We start from the raw sequence: 15,160 nt of genomic DNA on the forward strand, positions 1-15,160 counted from the left end.
ACTTCGAACATAATTGAAGCGCCTTCATTATACTGTTTTGTGTGTAATAGTTTCGATAATAGAAAGTTCCGGGAAGATGTTTCTTTTAGATAAATATTTCATTTTATTTATTACGATTAGTTTTCCTATCATTGAAAATCTTTGATAGATTCTGGTAGTTATTATATACTGTAGAATGCATGTCTTTTTATTGTTATATTTTTTCTTTATTTCAGACCAAACAATGATGTGGAGAATTGTTAACAAATAATGGGACAATGCTCAAGTGTACCAATGGGGGGTAGAAGAAAGTCTTTCCGAGCATCCTTAAGGTCGGTTCTCCCAAGACGACCACATACTCAGCAGGGACCCTTAAGTGCAACCTTTAACTACAATGATGCAGATCTCAAGGTATGCCATCTGGTTTTTATCATTATTATGTAATTTACGATCCTACATGTTGTGGGTGTGTGCGAGACCTCTCCGATGACTTCTTTCATCCTACCAATCTTCATTTGTGCCTTCCCCCTATCTTTTCATCTCCTGTTACATTTCGTCTTAACGTTTTTTCCTTGGTCTTTCTCGTGGTTGTTTTCCTATGATTTTCAAATACAGAAGTTTCTTAGATAATTGTTCATTCATTTTTTTTTTTTTTTTTTACCCTTCTAGCGTACTCTAGATTTTTGTTTTTTCTTGGACACTCTTCTTGCTTGAGTGTATTTCTCATTATGTTTCTTGTTTGATCGTGGCTAACTCTTCCGCGAATGCGTCTTAGCAATCTCATTTTGGATTCTGCTTCATTCATCATTAACCATATTTGCACAGCTTGGATAGAGTATTTTTACCTTGCTTAGATATGTTCCAATCCCAAAGCAGAAATTCCACGCTTTCGTAAACTCTTCCTTACCCTAGTATTTTTGTAATTTATGCTGTCATCCGTCCATCTGCTGTCCCTTGAATCTAGACGTGAAAATTTCTCGTAGCTTCAGTGATTTCTTTCGTACTTGGTTAGCCTAGTTGATGTTTGTTTCTTGAAACTCTGAAGTCTTGTCTCCTCGTTGGTTTTTCAGAAGCCATGTTCTTTCGTGCATTTGTACATTTCCGAGTACCATCATCTCTCTGCGAAAATAAAAGTTTTTGTATTTTATTTATTTATTTATTTATTTTTAAACTTTGTTCATAACTCACCTTCCATAACAACGTTGAATAGCTCAGGAGAATACTGCAAACTACATTTCACCTCAAACCATTCGTTTTCCCCATGATGCGTTAACGCTCTACATGGATAATCGTGAGAGAATTGTTTGATCCTCTTGAAGTTTTTGGCATATGTACTTTTTAAGTACTTGTCTTATGGCTTCTCTGTATATATAGTATGGTTAACTTGTTTATTGCTTTAACTAGCTCTCTCAGGGAGCTTGTGCCCTAGCTGCATTGGAATACAGCTTCTCGTGAAATCAGCTAAGTAAAAATGTTTGGTCTGAAGAAAGATGGAGTGACCGTTCGTATTCACCAGATGGTATTAGCATTGCGGCGCTTACCCAGCATCGTGAGGACAAATGGAGAGTTACTTTAAAGAAAGAAGTAGCAAACTCTTGTTTAGAAGCCAGCATTTATGAGTGCCACAAGCCGGTTGGTTGACCTGGCGCCTGAAGTCTGTTACGTCAGATTTTTTGTTTCCATCAGGGAAATATAAGATTTTCATTCTTGAAACCATGTTAATGTATGCGCATATTCTGCTTGATTTTGTCTTGGATTCAGTATTGTAAAATTCTTACATAAATTGTGACACATTGGCTTTACGTTATTTCGCAATAGTTGCTATTATTACTGTTGCTATGGTTATTTTCTTGAAGAGTGGCACGGCATAACTGTGGGACGTAAAACTGAAAGATTTCATTTCATTTTTGAAGATTGGCACACTGCTCCGGAATCTTTTGATGTCTTTCTGTCTCCAGACTCGTCTCAACATCCTGTAGAACCGGTATATATTCACCTCTTGCTCGAATTGTTCTATCATTATAATGTTGTCTTAGAACTTTACCCAGGTCTTTCTTTATCAGGGCTTCCTTTGCTTTTGTCACGCTGATATCTGTCGGTTTTTTCTGTCTTTTGGTTTTGTTTGGTAAGGTTTCTATTTAGTAATTTTTTAAAAAGGCTTTCTCCATTCCTTCTTTACATCTGATTCACGTGATGTCTTTGCAGATGTGTTTGGTCGAACAATCTAAGACATAATGTCACGGGTTTTCAATCCTGCTTAGGGAAACTAAAAAGTAGGTTGAAAAGAGATAATAATAATAATAATAATAATAATAAAACCTGAGAATTGCTAGATGGGCGCCATGTTGGAATCCAGAGTCACGTAATAGTGTTTCCAGGCTGTAAGTAGATGAAGATTAACATAGAAAGATTAAACTAATGGGGTTGGTAGGTTGTAGGAGTGCAGTAAAACTAAACTCCTGGTGCAAGGGCCCTTAGGAGACCCGAGCCTGTCAGGCACCTTGTGCACTAATGCGTTTGGGTTGATGTGTTAGCGACTTCCATCGCTGTTAATGTTGATTTTCGAGACTGGAGTTCGCTACTTCTTTCCTTCAAGTAGTTCCTCAATATCCTCACGACGCTAGGTGAATGCTGCAAATCCAACACCATTTATTTCTGTGCCATGAACAACCTAATGGTAAAAATACAGACCTTCTCAGACAAAAATAAACACATATTGCATACGATATAAGCTATATACTGAAACAATAAAGAATAATAAAATAGTACAGTATCAGATTAAACAATATTTCCTTGTCAAATTAATACCAAATATTTTTAGTTGCAAAATAGATACATCGTCAGAAATACTACACATAATATTTGTCTAACTTTAAAATTTATGCTTTTGTACTGATTATAAATAGATGTTTCAGATAAGATTAAAAGAATTGGACAATCTTAAAATTGCAGATTTTGGATTCAAGAGAACTAATGTTGATCCATTTCTTATGTACATTAGGGCCCTCATATCTATATTATGTAAGCAGTATTCACTATGGTATCTGTTGACTAATATTTTCTGAATTAAATTTCTTTCAATAAATTTTCTCCTGTCAACTAATGCCTGTAATCCCCAAAATTGATTCCGACATTCATATCTATATGAGAAGTAATCTCTATTCGTTTTACGACTTGGTAGCCTCATAAGACATTTCTGGACTGGCCCAGGTTTTTTTGTTGCCAGTTGTACATATACTGTTCCAAATAACTGCACCAAACTCTAATCTTGATTTTGCAAGTATCTTGTATAAATATACATACATATGAGCTGGAATTTTTCAACTCAGGCCATTGTTTGAAAATGAACTTTATTATTTTTCTAGTCCCTTGGACTATATCATTAATACGATAGCTAAATTTCATATTTCTGTCGAACACTACTTAAATCGTTAATTTGTGCAGCTTTATGCAACGTTACTCCATTAACTACATATTTACTCAGTAGTATTGAGTTTTGCTAGTATATGTTATATATTAAGTTCTTTTTTCACAATTTTTAATAAGTTATTTTTACACCATGTAATAATAATATCTAAATCTTTCTGTAGTAAAAAATTATCGCACTCACTATTTACTATTCTAAACAATTCTAAAATCATTGGCATATAATAAAATATTTGAGTACTTATTTTTTTTTTCAGACAGATAGTTAATACACAAGGAAAAAAGATGAGTCCCAAAGGAGATCCCTGAAGTATGCTATTCATTATAAAACCATGACCGTTATTGACCAATTTTCACTCTGAATTTTCTGTTTGCAAGGTAGCTCACAAACCAGCGAATGTACAAACGAGATAGGTCTATGTTTGTTAATTTATCAATAAGAAATTCATACTCTATGAAATCAAAAGTCTTTTACTTATATATAGTGTCTACCTGTAATCTGTTCTTAAGTAAAATCGGTAAAACGTACAAGGATAGTAATAATAGTAAAAATTTGAATTCTGTTCATTACACCTTTGTAACTTTAGATAATTAAAAAATTCTTACTAAGAATACACTTATTTATTAAAGTATTATCCTGGTCAGAAAGCTTTTATTTGAAAAGAAAAAATGCATGTAAAATTTACTACTCTTCCGCTTTCATTGATTTACTTGCCCCATTAGCTTCATCCATCTCTACTAAACTGCGTCTACTTTCAGCCTTCTAATATTATGACGTGAAGGCTTCTCAGCTTTATCTTTAATTTGTCTTTTCTTCCTGTTTTTCCTCTCCTTATCTGATAATGTTTCAGCGAAAGATCTCTTAGTGTACTTATTTCATGTTATCATTATGTTTGATTATTTTCTCAATTACAATAGATCAAGAAATAATAAATCGCTCATTTAGAAAATAAGCATTTTGTGTACTACTAAGATTGCTTATTACAAACATCAGGGCTTAGCGAATTAGTAGAATGAATGGTTAATTTGTAATATATCTAAGTAGATAAAGTTTCCTTCTACATAGTAATTTTAAATATCATGAGATTCAAACATTAAATTTAAGTTACCTCTATTAGAATAAGAATCTCTGCTCCTCTTGTATTTTACTCAACTTTTGCACCATCAATAAGCGGAGGTTGCATCGCAAGAATTTTCTTGTAATGTATTTATATTATTTATAAACTGACATATTAGAAACACGGAGTTCGTTATTTGCTTACTTAATTGTATATAAATTATTGATGTGTTAAAAGGGCAGTTTTACTATAGAAAAAAATATTAATTTTGTTGCAGATCGATCAGTTGAATGTAAATACAGCAACTGAAGAAGAACTGATGACCTTGCCTGGAATTACACGTAGCATTGCTCAGAATATAGTGGAATACAGACAGGCTATTGGGAAGTTCAATAAAGTAGAAGACTTAGCATTAGTTACCGGCATTGGTGCAGATAAACTTGATCTCATTCGACCGGAAATATGTGTAACTCGTAAAAGAAATGTGAGGTAGGTATTGTTTTAAAGTTTTATTATGTGATAATTATTTGGTATGAAGTAATTCAGTTTTGTTGATCTGTAACTAATTTTATATTTCAGAGTGTATCAGTACAGCGAAACTGTAGGTTCATGAATACCCTGTTTAAAAGTGACGAATGTCTCAAAGGTAGCGTACATTGTTTACTACGAGGGTTGCTATATATATTTCTGGCCTAGGCAACACTAAGTGTTGCCAGGTGCAATCTGACATTTCCATTGGAAAGTTTGACATTTTGTAGCATAAATGTACTCAGAACTTTTTGACTTACGACAATTTTTTTTTCTTTTACAGGTACTTGAAGAAATCAACTTGGCAAAAAAATGGAATTAACTCGTGAACATTTTCGTGCGATCATTTTTCACAACTTTCGACGTGGATTATCACGACAAGAGTGCATCGATGAACTTAAATCTTTGTATGGCGACGAAGCACCATCCTATAGCACTGTGAAAAACTGGTACAACGAATTCAATCGTGGCCGACGCTCGCTCAAAGACGAATTCCGTGAAGGTCGTCCAAAAACAGCCGTTGTGCCAGAAAACATCGATGCCGTACGTGAACTGATAATGCAAGACCGTCATGTGACTTACCGTGAGATAGAGGCATGCCTAGGCATTTCTTCCACCAGCATACATTCGATATTGCATGAACACCTGGCCGTAAAAAAGGTTTGTTCTCGTTGGATCCCGCACAATTTGACAATCGCTCAAAAGAAAGCTCGTGTGGATTGGTGTAAAGAAATGCTGAAAAAATACGATCGCGGTGCTTCAAAAGACGTTTATAAGATCGTCACAGGTGACGAATCATGGATCTATGCGTATGAGCCCGAAACAAAACAGCAATCGACCGTGTGGGTCTTCCAAGACGAGCCAAATCCAACGAAAGTTGTTCGTGGAAGAAGCACTTCGAAGCAAATGGTCGCCTGTTTCTTCGGCATAACTGGTCATGTGGCGACTGTTCCGCTTGAGCAACGTAGGACGGTCAATTCTGAGTGGTACACCACCATTTGTTTGCCTGAAGTCTTCGGAGAAATTCGAAAAATGAACAAGAGAAGACGAATCATTGTGCACCATGACAATGCGAGCTCTCACACATCGGCTCAAACCAGCGCATTTTTGACCGGCCAAAACGTCGAAGTGATGGGTCATCCGCCGTACAGCCCTGACTTGGCACCCAATGACTTCTTTTTATTCCCACACATCAAGAAAAAAATGCGTGGTCAACGATTTTCGTCGCCAGAAAATGCTGTTGAAGCATTCAAAAACCATGTTTTGGAGGTGTCTCAATCGGAGTGGAAAAAGTGCTTCGAAAATTGGTTTGAGCGCATGCAAAAGTGTATAAATCTTGATGGAGAATATTTTGAAAAACAATAAAACCATTTTCGTTGATAAATATTCGTATTTTCATTATTAGGCCAGAAATATATATAGCAGCCCTCGTATTGCAGTTTCATTTGTTGTTTACATAGAGAGGTGTAACTATTCAGAGCAATAAAATCTACCCAAACTTGTAAATTTTCTAGGAACTTTGCAAGTTATCTCCATTGAAATAATAATATATTAATAAAAGTGTTATCGTAATACAAGGTAATTCTTACAGTAAAAATGTACAGTTGGAATGAGAAAAGACACTAACAGTAATACTCACGTTCATTGTCATACAGAACTTCATGAGGGAAGGGGGAAATTCAAGCATCTAAGCTCATATCTTCCGCAGAATATGTGTGATATTTTAAAAAAAATCTACATCTTAATATGAATTTACCGTATTTTTTCATATTTTTCCTAGTTTCCCCTTAGAAAGGGGAGGGGTAAAATTTGGTAACCTCTCCCTTGCGTACTACACCTCTGCTTACGTCTATATACTGTAATTTAAGGCACTGTATAGATGAACTGCAAAAAACTAGGGATGGGCCGATTCCGATTCTCGATTCTTTGGGCTACTGAGTTCGATACCGATTCCGTTCGATTCCGACGAAAAATAGTGAAAACTCTCAAAACCATGTATTTTTATGATGGTTTGTTACGAAAACACTAAGAAATGTACAGATTATTTGTTTAAACTTGAAATATTATACTGTAATTTCTATAATTTATATATATGCTTTAAAGTTTATACTAAAGTATATACTTTAGTATACTACTTACTAAATATTAAATACTTTAAACATCTGTCAAGTCCTCGCACCGATGTTGGAAACTTCTGGAAGAGGGAGAGGATTGCATTTCCTCGACTCAGTAAACTGTCAAGAAAATATCTTTCTGCTCCACCAGCAACAGTGTTTTCAGAGAGACTGTTTCCATGTCAGGACAAATTTGTGACAAAAAAGGAAACAGATTGGACCCAGAGAGGAGGCTAATAGAATGTTTTTGGATTCAAATGTGTTGTTATTGCTTGTTTTACCCAGAGTCGGTATCGAGCCCGGAATCGAGAAATTCTGGAATAGGCCCATCCCTACGGGGAAAAAAAACCTTAGTAAAAGATAAAAAATTATTAGGAAGGTCGTAAAGATATCAGAAAAATGGTTTAAGAAGGGATGGAAGGCTGACAAGAAAGGATTGAAGTAAATGTATAGAAAAAATACCTAATTTCCCTACAATAAATCCCAAAAACCCATACAATTTTAAAGGCGTAACAAAAATAAGAATGAAGAAAATAAGCTCATGGAACTGACCTTATATTCTTTGGTTAAGTAAGATGTGTTGGAAAATCGCTCTCTTGAAATGCGGAAACTTGAATTCGATCTCAGGAAGCTCCACCAGAACTTGGAGGTGTAATAATGTACGATTGAATTTTCTCAGAAGTGAAGGTCAAACTAAAGAAACAGAAATATTTGTTTTTCCGAGACATGAGAGCTCGATGAATAGGTCGATAAGATCATAGATCGATGAGGTCTTAAGAAGCAGAGGGATTTGGTAAGGTTGTATAGGACAGAAAATCATTAGTTGAGGTCATGAGGTCTAAAAGAGGACAGAGATAGACTTTAAAGGAGGATGTCCAAAAAGGCAGGTTGTACAGTCCGCAGCAAAAAACCTGCAACATGAGCAACCTGTAAGTTTATTGTAAAACGACGAAGTCTTTTGTTCCAAAATAAGTGTGCAGGGGAGGACGCCGAGGTTTCTCCTGGCGTGATTCGTTCCACTTCGATTATATTGATTCCCTGCGCTGTTAGGCGTAGTTTCACAATAAACGTACATGCTCATGTTGCAGGTTTTTTGCTGCGGACTGTACCAGAGGACGAGTGCAGATGCAGTTTTGCCGACACAATAGTGAAAGATGTTGAGAATAAGCATGCTACAAAAGGTTGAAGGTAATGTCAATATTATAGTTGGAAGGAACAAGAAAATTTCAACCTAAGATCTCGAATTACAAATTTCTAATCTGAATGCATTATTTGTGTTATTAGAGAACTGAATATGAATGATTATTTTTTCATATAAATTGTGTAATATCCTTTTTATTTATTTCAGATCAGGTTTTATTATTATTTTATTTCAGTTGTGCGTCCTCTCGAGCCCAGTCATTGGATAGCATCCCCAGTACAGAATCTAACAGTCGCAGTACGAAGAATTCTCCGTATAATAAAGTTTTAAATGTGAACAAAGCTAGTGTTTTCGAACTTATGACAGTTCACGGACTGAATCAAGAATTAGCTGCTAATATAGTGGAATATAGAGAGCGAAAGGGTTGTTTCCAAAGTTTGGACGACTTGGTGAAGGTGAAAGGAATCAATCAAAGGCTGGTGAATGCAATCCGGTGTCAGTTGTTTTTGGAAACTTGTGATAATGTAGTCAGTGAAACAGATAGTGGGAAAACTCAAAATTTCCATCCTATTGCGAACGGAAAAATATCAGGTTAGTATGCACTTTTCTTCGTTTGTTGCCTGAGCAAGGTTTTAGTGATTAGTTTTGTTTCATTGAAATGCACTTGCCAATGAATTCAAAGCTTTTCAAGACACTTTAATTTTGACATCAGAAAGATACCGACATATTTGTGACAGAGAATGTATTACATAAGAAATTCGAGGCGCTTTAGGAGAATAATTTACTGCAACAGGAAATGCTTTAAGTAACTTTAAAATGTGAAATTCTGGAAAACGTTAATTTCATTTCTGTGCTATATTATTTTTTTTTTCTTTTATGAACTCAAATAATGAGTTCACCAATAGTACAGAGAAACGTGAGTTAAATTATTGTAATTTATCTATTTATTTAAACTTTCGAAAACAATAACATAATAAATAAAATGATGGGATTTTATGTGTATATGTGACCTGGCTCGTCTCGCACTTGAAATTAGGTTTGATAATAGTGTGTTTATGTATGAGGTTCTCTAAGGTTTCCGCTAAGTATTTTGTCATATGTCATGATATTACTGTCAGAGTAGGAGTTCAGATTTTTTCTTATCATTGACATATAGGTAGATATTTTACTTGCATGTGAAGGGCGATATCTCACAGGCAGTGACAACTAAAGGTTTAAACCCAGAGACTCCTCAAACTATACTATCCCTAGAAAGGCAAACTTTACTATCAACCCATTAAAGGTAAACATACGTAATATTTACGTACACACTAAATAATGATCTATAAATATACGATTCATATAGAAACTATTATTGTTGCTTTATTCAAGGTTCCAAAATTGAAGTTTTACTGTTTACATAGTATTACAGCACAACTATTATCCAGGGCCGTAATTTGTGGGGGCAGAGGGTGGCAACTGCAACCTAGGGAAGCTCCCCGCCGTTTGAGGGGCCCCATTTTAAGACAAAATTTTCTTACTCCATATACGGTACGAACATGAAATTATGAATGAAGCATCAAACAGGTTCTCTACATTACATAAACAAAACAGCACACAAAAGATAAATAAAACAAAAATGAGTCGTGGGCCCATTTCAGTAAACAAATATCTACTATTAGGGGTCCTAGAAGTAATTTTATTCATATGGCTTTGAGATTTGTCAACATTGTCCCCTTAATTAATTTGTCATGTATGAAACGGGCCCAGAGGCGTAGGTAACGGCCCCGCAGACCTTGCCGTGTGGGAGGACCCACAGGCTCCGGGGGCCCATAAAGAGTAAGAGAAAATGGAAAGAGAGGGGGCCCAAGAATTAGAAAAACAACTTTTTCTAGGGAGCCCAAATACGTGTATTAATGCTCCCTCCCCAGAAAAAATCTAAGTTACGGCGCTGCTATTATCTAAAATCTCTTAGAAGTACATAGAAGAAGAGCAAAATAAACATTATTAACACTTAAGAACAAACCTCTGAGAAAGTCTAGATATATCACTGATTATTTTTGTTACTAGGAAATATTGAATTCATATTGAATAGTTCTTTCACATTACATGTCAGATTGGTGTGCAAATCACACACAATTATAACACGTTTTGATCTGATGTTCACCACATACTGGCTTATTGCAGTTATGGCAGTGTTCCTTCTTGGGATCTTCCCACTTGAATCTGTCATTGGATTCGTGTGCCAGGGACCATTCTTTCCTAGCAATTCAGTAACACCACTAACTTTCACTTGCCTTTCGTGAAATGCAAGTTCATTTGCCTTCTCATCTCTAAAATATATTGCCCTCTCTTTCTGATTTTATCCAGATTCTTCTCTTGAATGCGTGGCGAGACTGCTATTTTCGTTTTTGCTACATGTGGAAACTTTCCGCTTCTTTGGTTGAATTTGAGGTTTCAGATTCAACAGTTCAAATTGCTGACACAAAATGTTGTTCAATATCATTTTCACTGGGGTAGTAATCTGGATCTTTGTCGGAGTCATCTGCTGCTTCTTCTGATCTCACATCAAATTCAGCGTTATCTTTCTCCATTTGTGAATCTGAGGTTCCTCTAATATCCGTAAAATAGCTTCCTCGCTATTTATTGCACCACAGTCGTCCATTTTTGTAGTAATAATTAAATATTTACGATTGACAATGGTTCATTGGTGGTAAACACCTGTAAAAAAATGCTTGCAAGGAAACTAACGTTAAAGGTAAAAACTAACGTTAAAGGTAAAAACTAACGTTAAAGGTAAACACACGCTAAACTTACGTGTAAGATTTTACGTTAAAAGGTAAACATACGCCAAATTTACGTATAAGGTTCCACACTCAATCGTTTGGCACAGAGAACATAATACCTACCGAAGTGATTAACATCGAAACTTCAAGCCAACTAACCCGCGATAGCATATCTAGAGGTTTGTATTTCTACACACAGTTCCTGCTACGTCACATCAGTGTTTCCAACTCGTACACGTAAAATTTACGTAGTTTACCTTTCTCGGGCTATACAAGTAGCTCTTTTCGAACCTATAGATACCGTCAGAAATAATAAAACAGAGTCAAGGCGTGTGGAAATATTTTCGACAGTTTAATGCTGATCAGGCACGTAGCCAGGATTTCGTTAAGGGAGGATCCGTGACATGAAATATTGTTGTCATCACACCAGGGTCTCGATCATCCTAAACTATTTTACTGGAACATATATTGGTCCGTTTAGCCAGGATTTCGGAGGGAGGGGGTGACATGAATCGTCTGCCCAAAAGTTCCGGGACAGAATTAATAGATACCAGAAAACTTAAGATGAAGATTTTCAGGTCTTCTACATACTTTCCTTGTACTTGAGTACAACGTACAGAACGTTCATACAACCAGATGAAACTAAAAAAGTTCTTCTTTCTAATGTTATTCAAAGAAGAATAACATTCATATATATATATATATATATATATATATATATATATATATATATATATGTGTGTGTGTGTGTGTGTGTGTGTGTGTGTGTGTGTGAGAGAGAGAGAGAGAGAGAGAAAATAAGCGAGTTTTGTTTCACTACGGAAGACTTCTAAAGTAAGCAAAATCAATATTCATACTTGAAGTATTAAAGTATAACTGGTGCAATTGAGGCATAAGATCGAAGAGCTGTTCCTCGGACACTGAATCAAAAAATATATATATATATATATAAATCTATCTATTACGGCTTTACAGTATGTAGATTAATATTGTATCCGGAAGTGCTAAGGGTATTTATCACTTCCGATTACAGTAGAGGAATAAAATCAGGTAAACGCGTTCTTAAATCTATACCAAAAACTACTTTTCGATATCTATTTGTTTTGTCCATCATGCGATCACTGTTGTAAGCGAAAATCGTAAATTCTCACCACTTTCAGTTTGAACAGATAGATAAAAGTCGATAGAAAACTCACTCACGAAACGCTGAATTTGTGTCACTAAGCCGCTTTCCGATGTAACTTAGCGTTTTTGCTCTATGAAAGTAGATAAGTGTTGAAACCGAAAGTAAAAGTAAATTTCAGCCACTTCAGGTTTTTGTAGAGTACTGTGGGTAGCGATGGTATGTTCACTTGAGACGTTGAATCGATTGGAAACAAACTGCTTGTCTCTGTCTGTTATAGTTTCTGTTCTATCAATGTTGAAAACGGAAACGGTTGATTTATACTACTTCCGGTGCGAATAGACGTTTAACGGAGAAGATAAGCCTATTCTTGATTGCAAAAAAAAAAAAAAAAGTATTTTCGATACTTATTGCCATTTTTGCCCAATGGATATCAATATTGAAAACGAAAGTAATAGTAAATTTTAACCATTTCTAGTTTTGGTAGTGTTTTAAGTGGTGATGGTATTTTGTTTTGAGACGTCGAGTCAAAAGAGTTTTGTTCTCTGACGATCATCATTGAAACCGGAAATGATTGATTTCTATTATTTCCGGTTTGAATAGAGAATTAGCAGAGGAGATGAAACCTATTCTTAAGACACCAAATCGACTGCAAAAAATCTTCACGATATCTCGAACAGTGTTAGCTCTATGGAAAGCAACATTGAAACCGGAAGTAATAGTAAACTTCAACTACTTTCGACTTCAGGAAAGTATTGGGAATGATATGTTCACTTGAGACGCGGAATCGATTGCAAAAAAATAAATAAGAAAACGCTTGTCGCTGTCTATTTCCATTTTTGTAAGTTTTAACCGGAAATCGTTAATTTCTACCACTTCTGGTTATCGGAGGAAATGGAATTATTTTAGGAACGCTGAATCGATTGCAAAAAGCCGCTTTTCGATATCTTTTTGCTCTGAGACCTATAACATACAGACGGACAAAGCCGTTCTGTAATACTTCCGGAATTTAGCATAGCATAATTTGGAAGTTTAAAAAGAATGCACTTTAAGAAATGAACGAAAGAGAATGCTGTTTTTAGGTAGTGACAATCAATAGTTGGAGGCGACTGCTTTTGTTAAGTTTTTATATGCGATTGGATTTAGTTTTGAAGAGGAACATAGCGGTTTACGAAAGTTCCACCAAGACTAATGAAACCAAAAAGTAATTTTGTTGAATAATTAATTACTGTTAATTCTCTCATTTTGGCAACTCAAGTACATATATTTCAACTATAAGAATGTAATTTCAGTACCTGTGCTTGAGCACCAACAAGCCATTCCTTTATATTCCTAATGTACTGTTTTCTAGGTGGTCACAGGAAGGCTCATTCTGCACCTGTGAAGTATGTTTCATCTGCTAATGGATTTTTGGCAGGAAAAGACATTTTCGAATTACTCTCAGCGTACTCTGAGAGGCCGATAGTAGAAGAAGACTTCTGCTACGAACGCCATGGAAGGTCAGCCTTTCGAATTGCCTCCTGGAATCTTCAAGATTTTACCAGTGATAAAGCTGATAATCCAGGAGTACGAGAAGTTATATGTAGAACTATATTAGAAAATAGGTAGGTTCTCAATATACAATGTTCTGTGTGATTAAATCCCACAATTATTATATTTTTTTTTTCTTTTTGTAAATAAATTTTATCTTCGTCAACACTGTTCATTATTATTTTAAATATTTCGGTAATATTAAATCGAAAACCTTTTCGTAGCTGTTAAAAATTCATCTTTAATTCGTATTTCTTGAACAAGGCACATATCAACCTAAAAATTTATTTCTGTACAGTTGATATGTTTAAGATTTTAAAAAGAAATTTTTAGTAACAGTTTCTCATTTAGTACTACTAAAAAACGTGTGTTAAATAAGTGTGTCTATTTTCATGTTTTGTATAAATAGCAAGTAGTCAACATAGATTTTGTGTTAGAGAACGTCAAATTTACAATAGTTAGAAATCATTGAAGGGAACTAGGTGATAAAAGGTATACTACATGAAATTGATTGATGGTTTATATAGTGTTTTGAATGTTCATTAAATACTTGATTATATTTTTTAGATTTTCTGTGATAGCTGTACAGGAGGTGGTAGATGCCCTTTCCCTGAAAAAGGTAAATCTGCAAAGTCAATGTAATTTTAATAATAGAAGAAACGAGAAAAAAGGTATTTTCTAGTGTTAGTTAATATACATCTATCTCAATACACGAGTACAACCGGAATTGTATGCCGATTGTATATTTGTTACATTACGCAGAAGATTATATTCACTATCTGAGGACGTCTTCAAGTATAACTACCTGTTGGCAACTCTTATAAACAGCGGAAAATAGTAATGTTTCATCTAGTTTCGTGGATTTTCCAGTTATACGTAAGATAATTGAATTTTTGACGACTTGATATTTTTATAACCAAATTATACAGCTCGAAAAATGATGCAGCTGGATTGCCGAAAATTTGCTGTAATGAAAACGTGAGGAAACTTCCAGGTCTAACTCGAATCTAATGAATTTTGGGTATATTACACGGAAGTGGATATCTTTATTCACGTTAAGAAAATATGGGAGAAGTGTGAAGATGATAACTACAACATTGAAAATGATTCAGTTTGCTATTAGAAAAACAAAAGCGATAAAATCCAGGATAAATGCTTATTTTTAAGTAAAGATATGGAGCAATTAAATAATAACATAGTCATCACGTCAGAAGAGTACAAGGCAAATACATGTTTAGTCCAAAATTTATTATATTCATTTTATAATCTGTCGATAGATAAAATTAAGGAGTTTAGCATAGTATAATCACGCAATGTATTTATTCAACAGCTTGGTTTTGTAGTGGAAACAAAGATATCACATATAGGAAGAGAACCTGACTCCTTAGTTCAAAAACTTATTAGTCATTTCAGCTTTTTCATAGTGAGTTTTTATTTATTATTATTATTATTTATTTATTTTATTTGCGGTGGTTACTTGCTAAGGAAGGTTAAAT

General features: G+C 34.9%; 1 protein-coding gene across 4 annotated transcripts in view; it reads left to right on the forward strand.

The window, feature by feature from the left end:
- Positions 1 to 249: 249 nt before the first annotated feature.
- LOC145685251 (endonuclease/exonuclease/phosphatase family domain-containing protein 1-like) overlaps positions 250 to 15,160 on the forward strand; it is a 48,747-nt gene continuing 33,836 nt past the window's right edge. For all 4 annotated transcript variants that reach the window (XM_081757625.1, XM_081757616.1, XM_081757628.1 and 1 more), the window contains exons 1-5: positions 250 to 390; positions 4,741 to 4,952; positions 8,482 to 8,837; positions 13,486 to 13,738; positions 14,232 to 14,283. In XM_081757625.1, the coding sequence (XP_081613751.1) occupies positions 250 to 390; positions 4,741 to 4,952; positions 8,482 to 8,837; positions 13,486 to 13,738; positions 14,232 to 14,283 (1,014 nt within the window). The remainder of the gene's footprint in view (positions 391 to 4,740; positions 4,953 to 8,481; positions 8,838 to 13,485; positions 13,739 to 14,231; positions 14,284 to 15,160) is intronic.

This window comes from Thermobia domestica, chromosome 1 (genome assembly GCF_964235325.1).
Source record: "Thermobia domestica chromosome 1, izTheDome1.hap1.1, whole genome shotgun sequence".
NCBI classification, from domain to species: Eukaryota; Metazoa; Arthropoda; class Insecta; order Zygentoma; family Lepismatidae; genus Thermobia; species Thermobia domestica.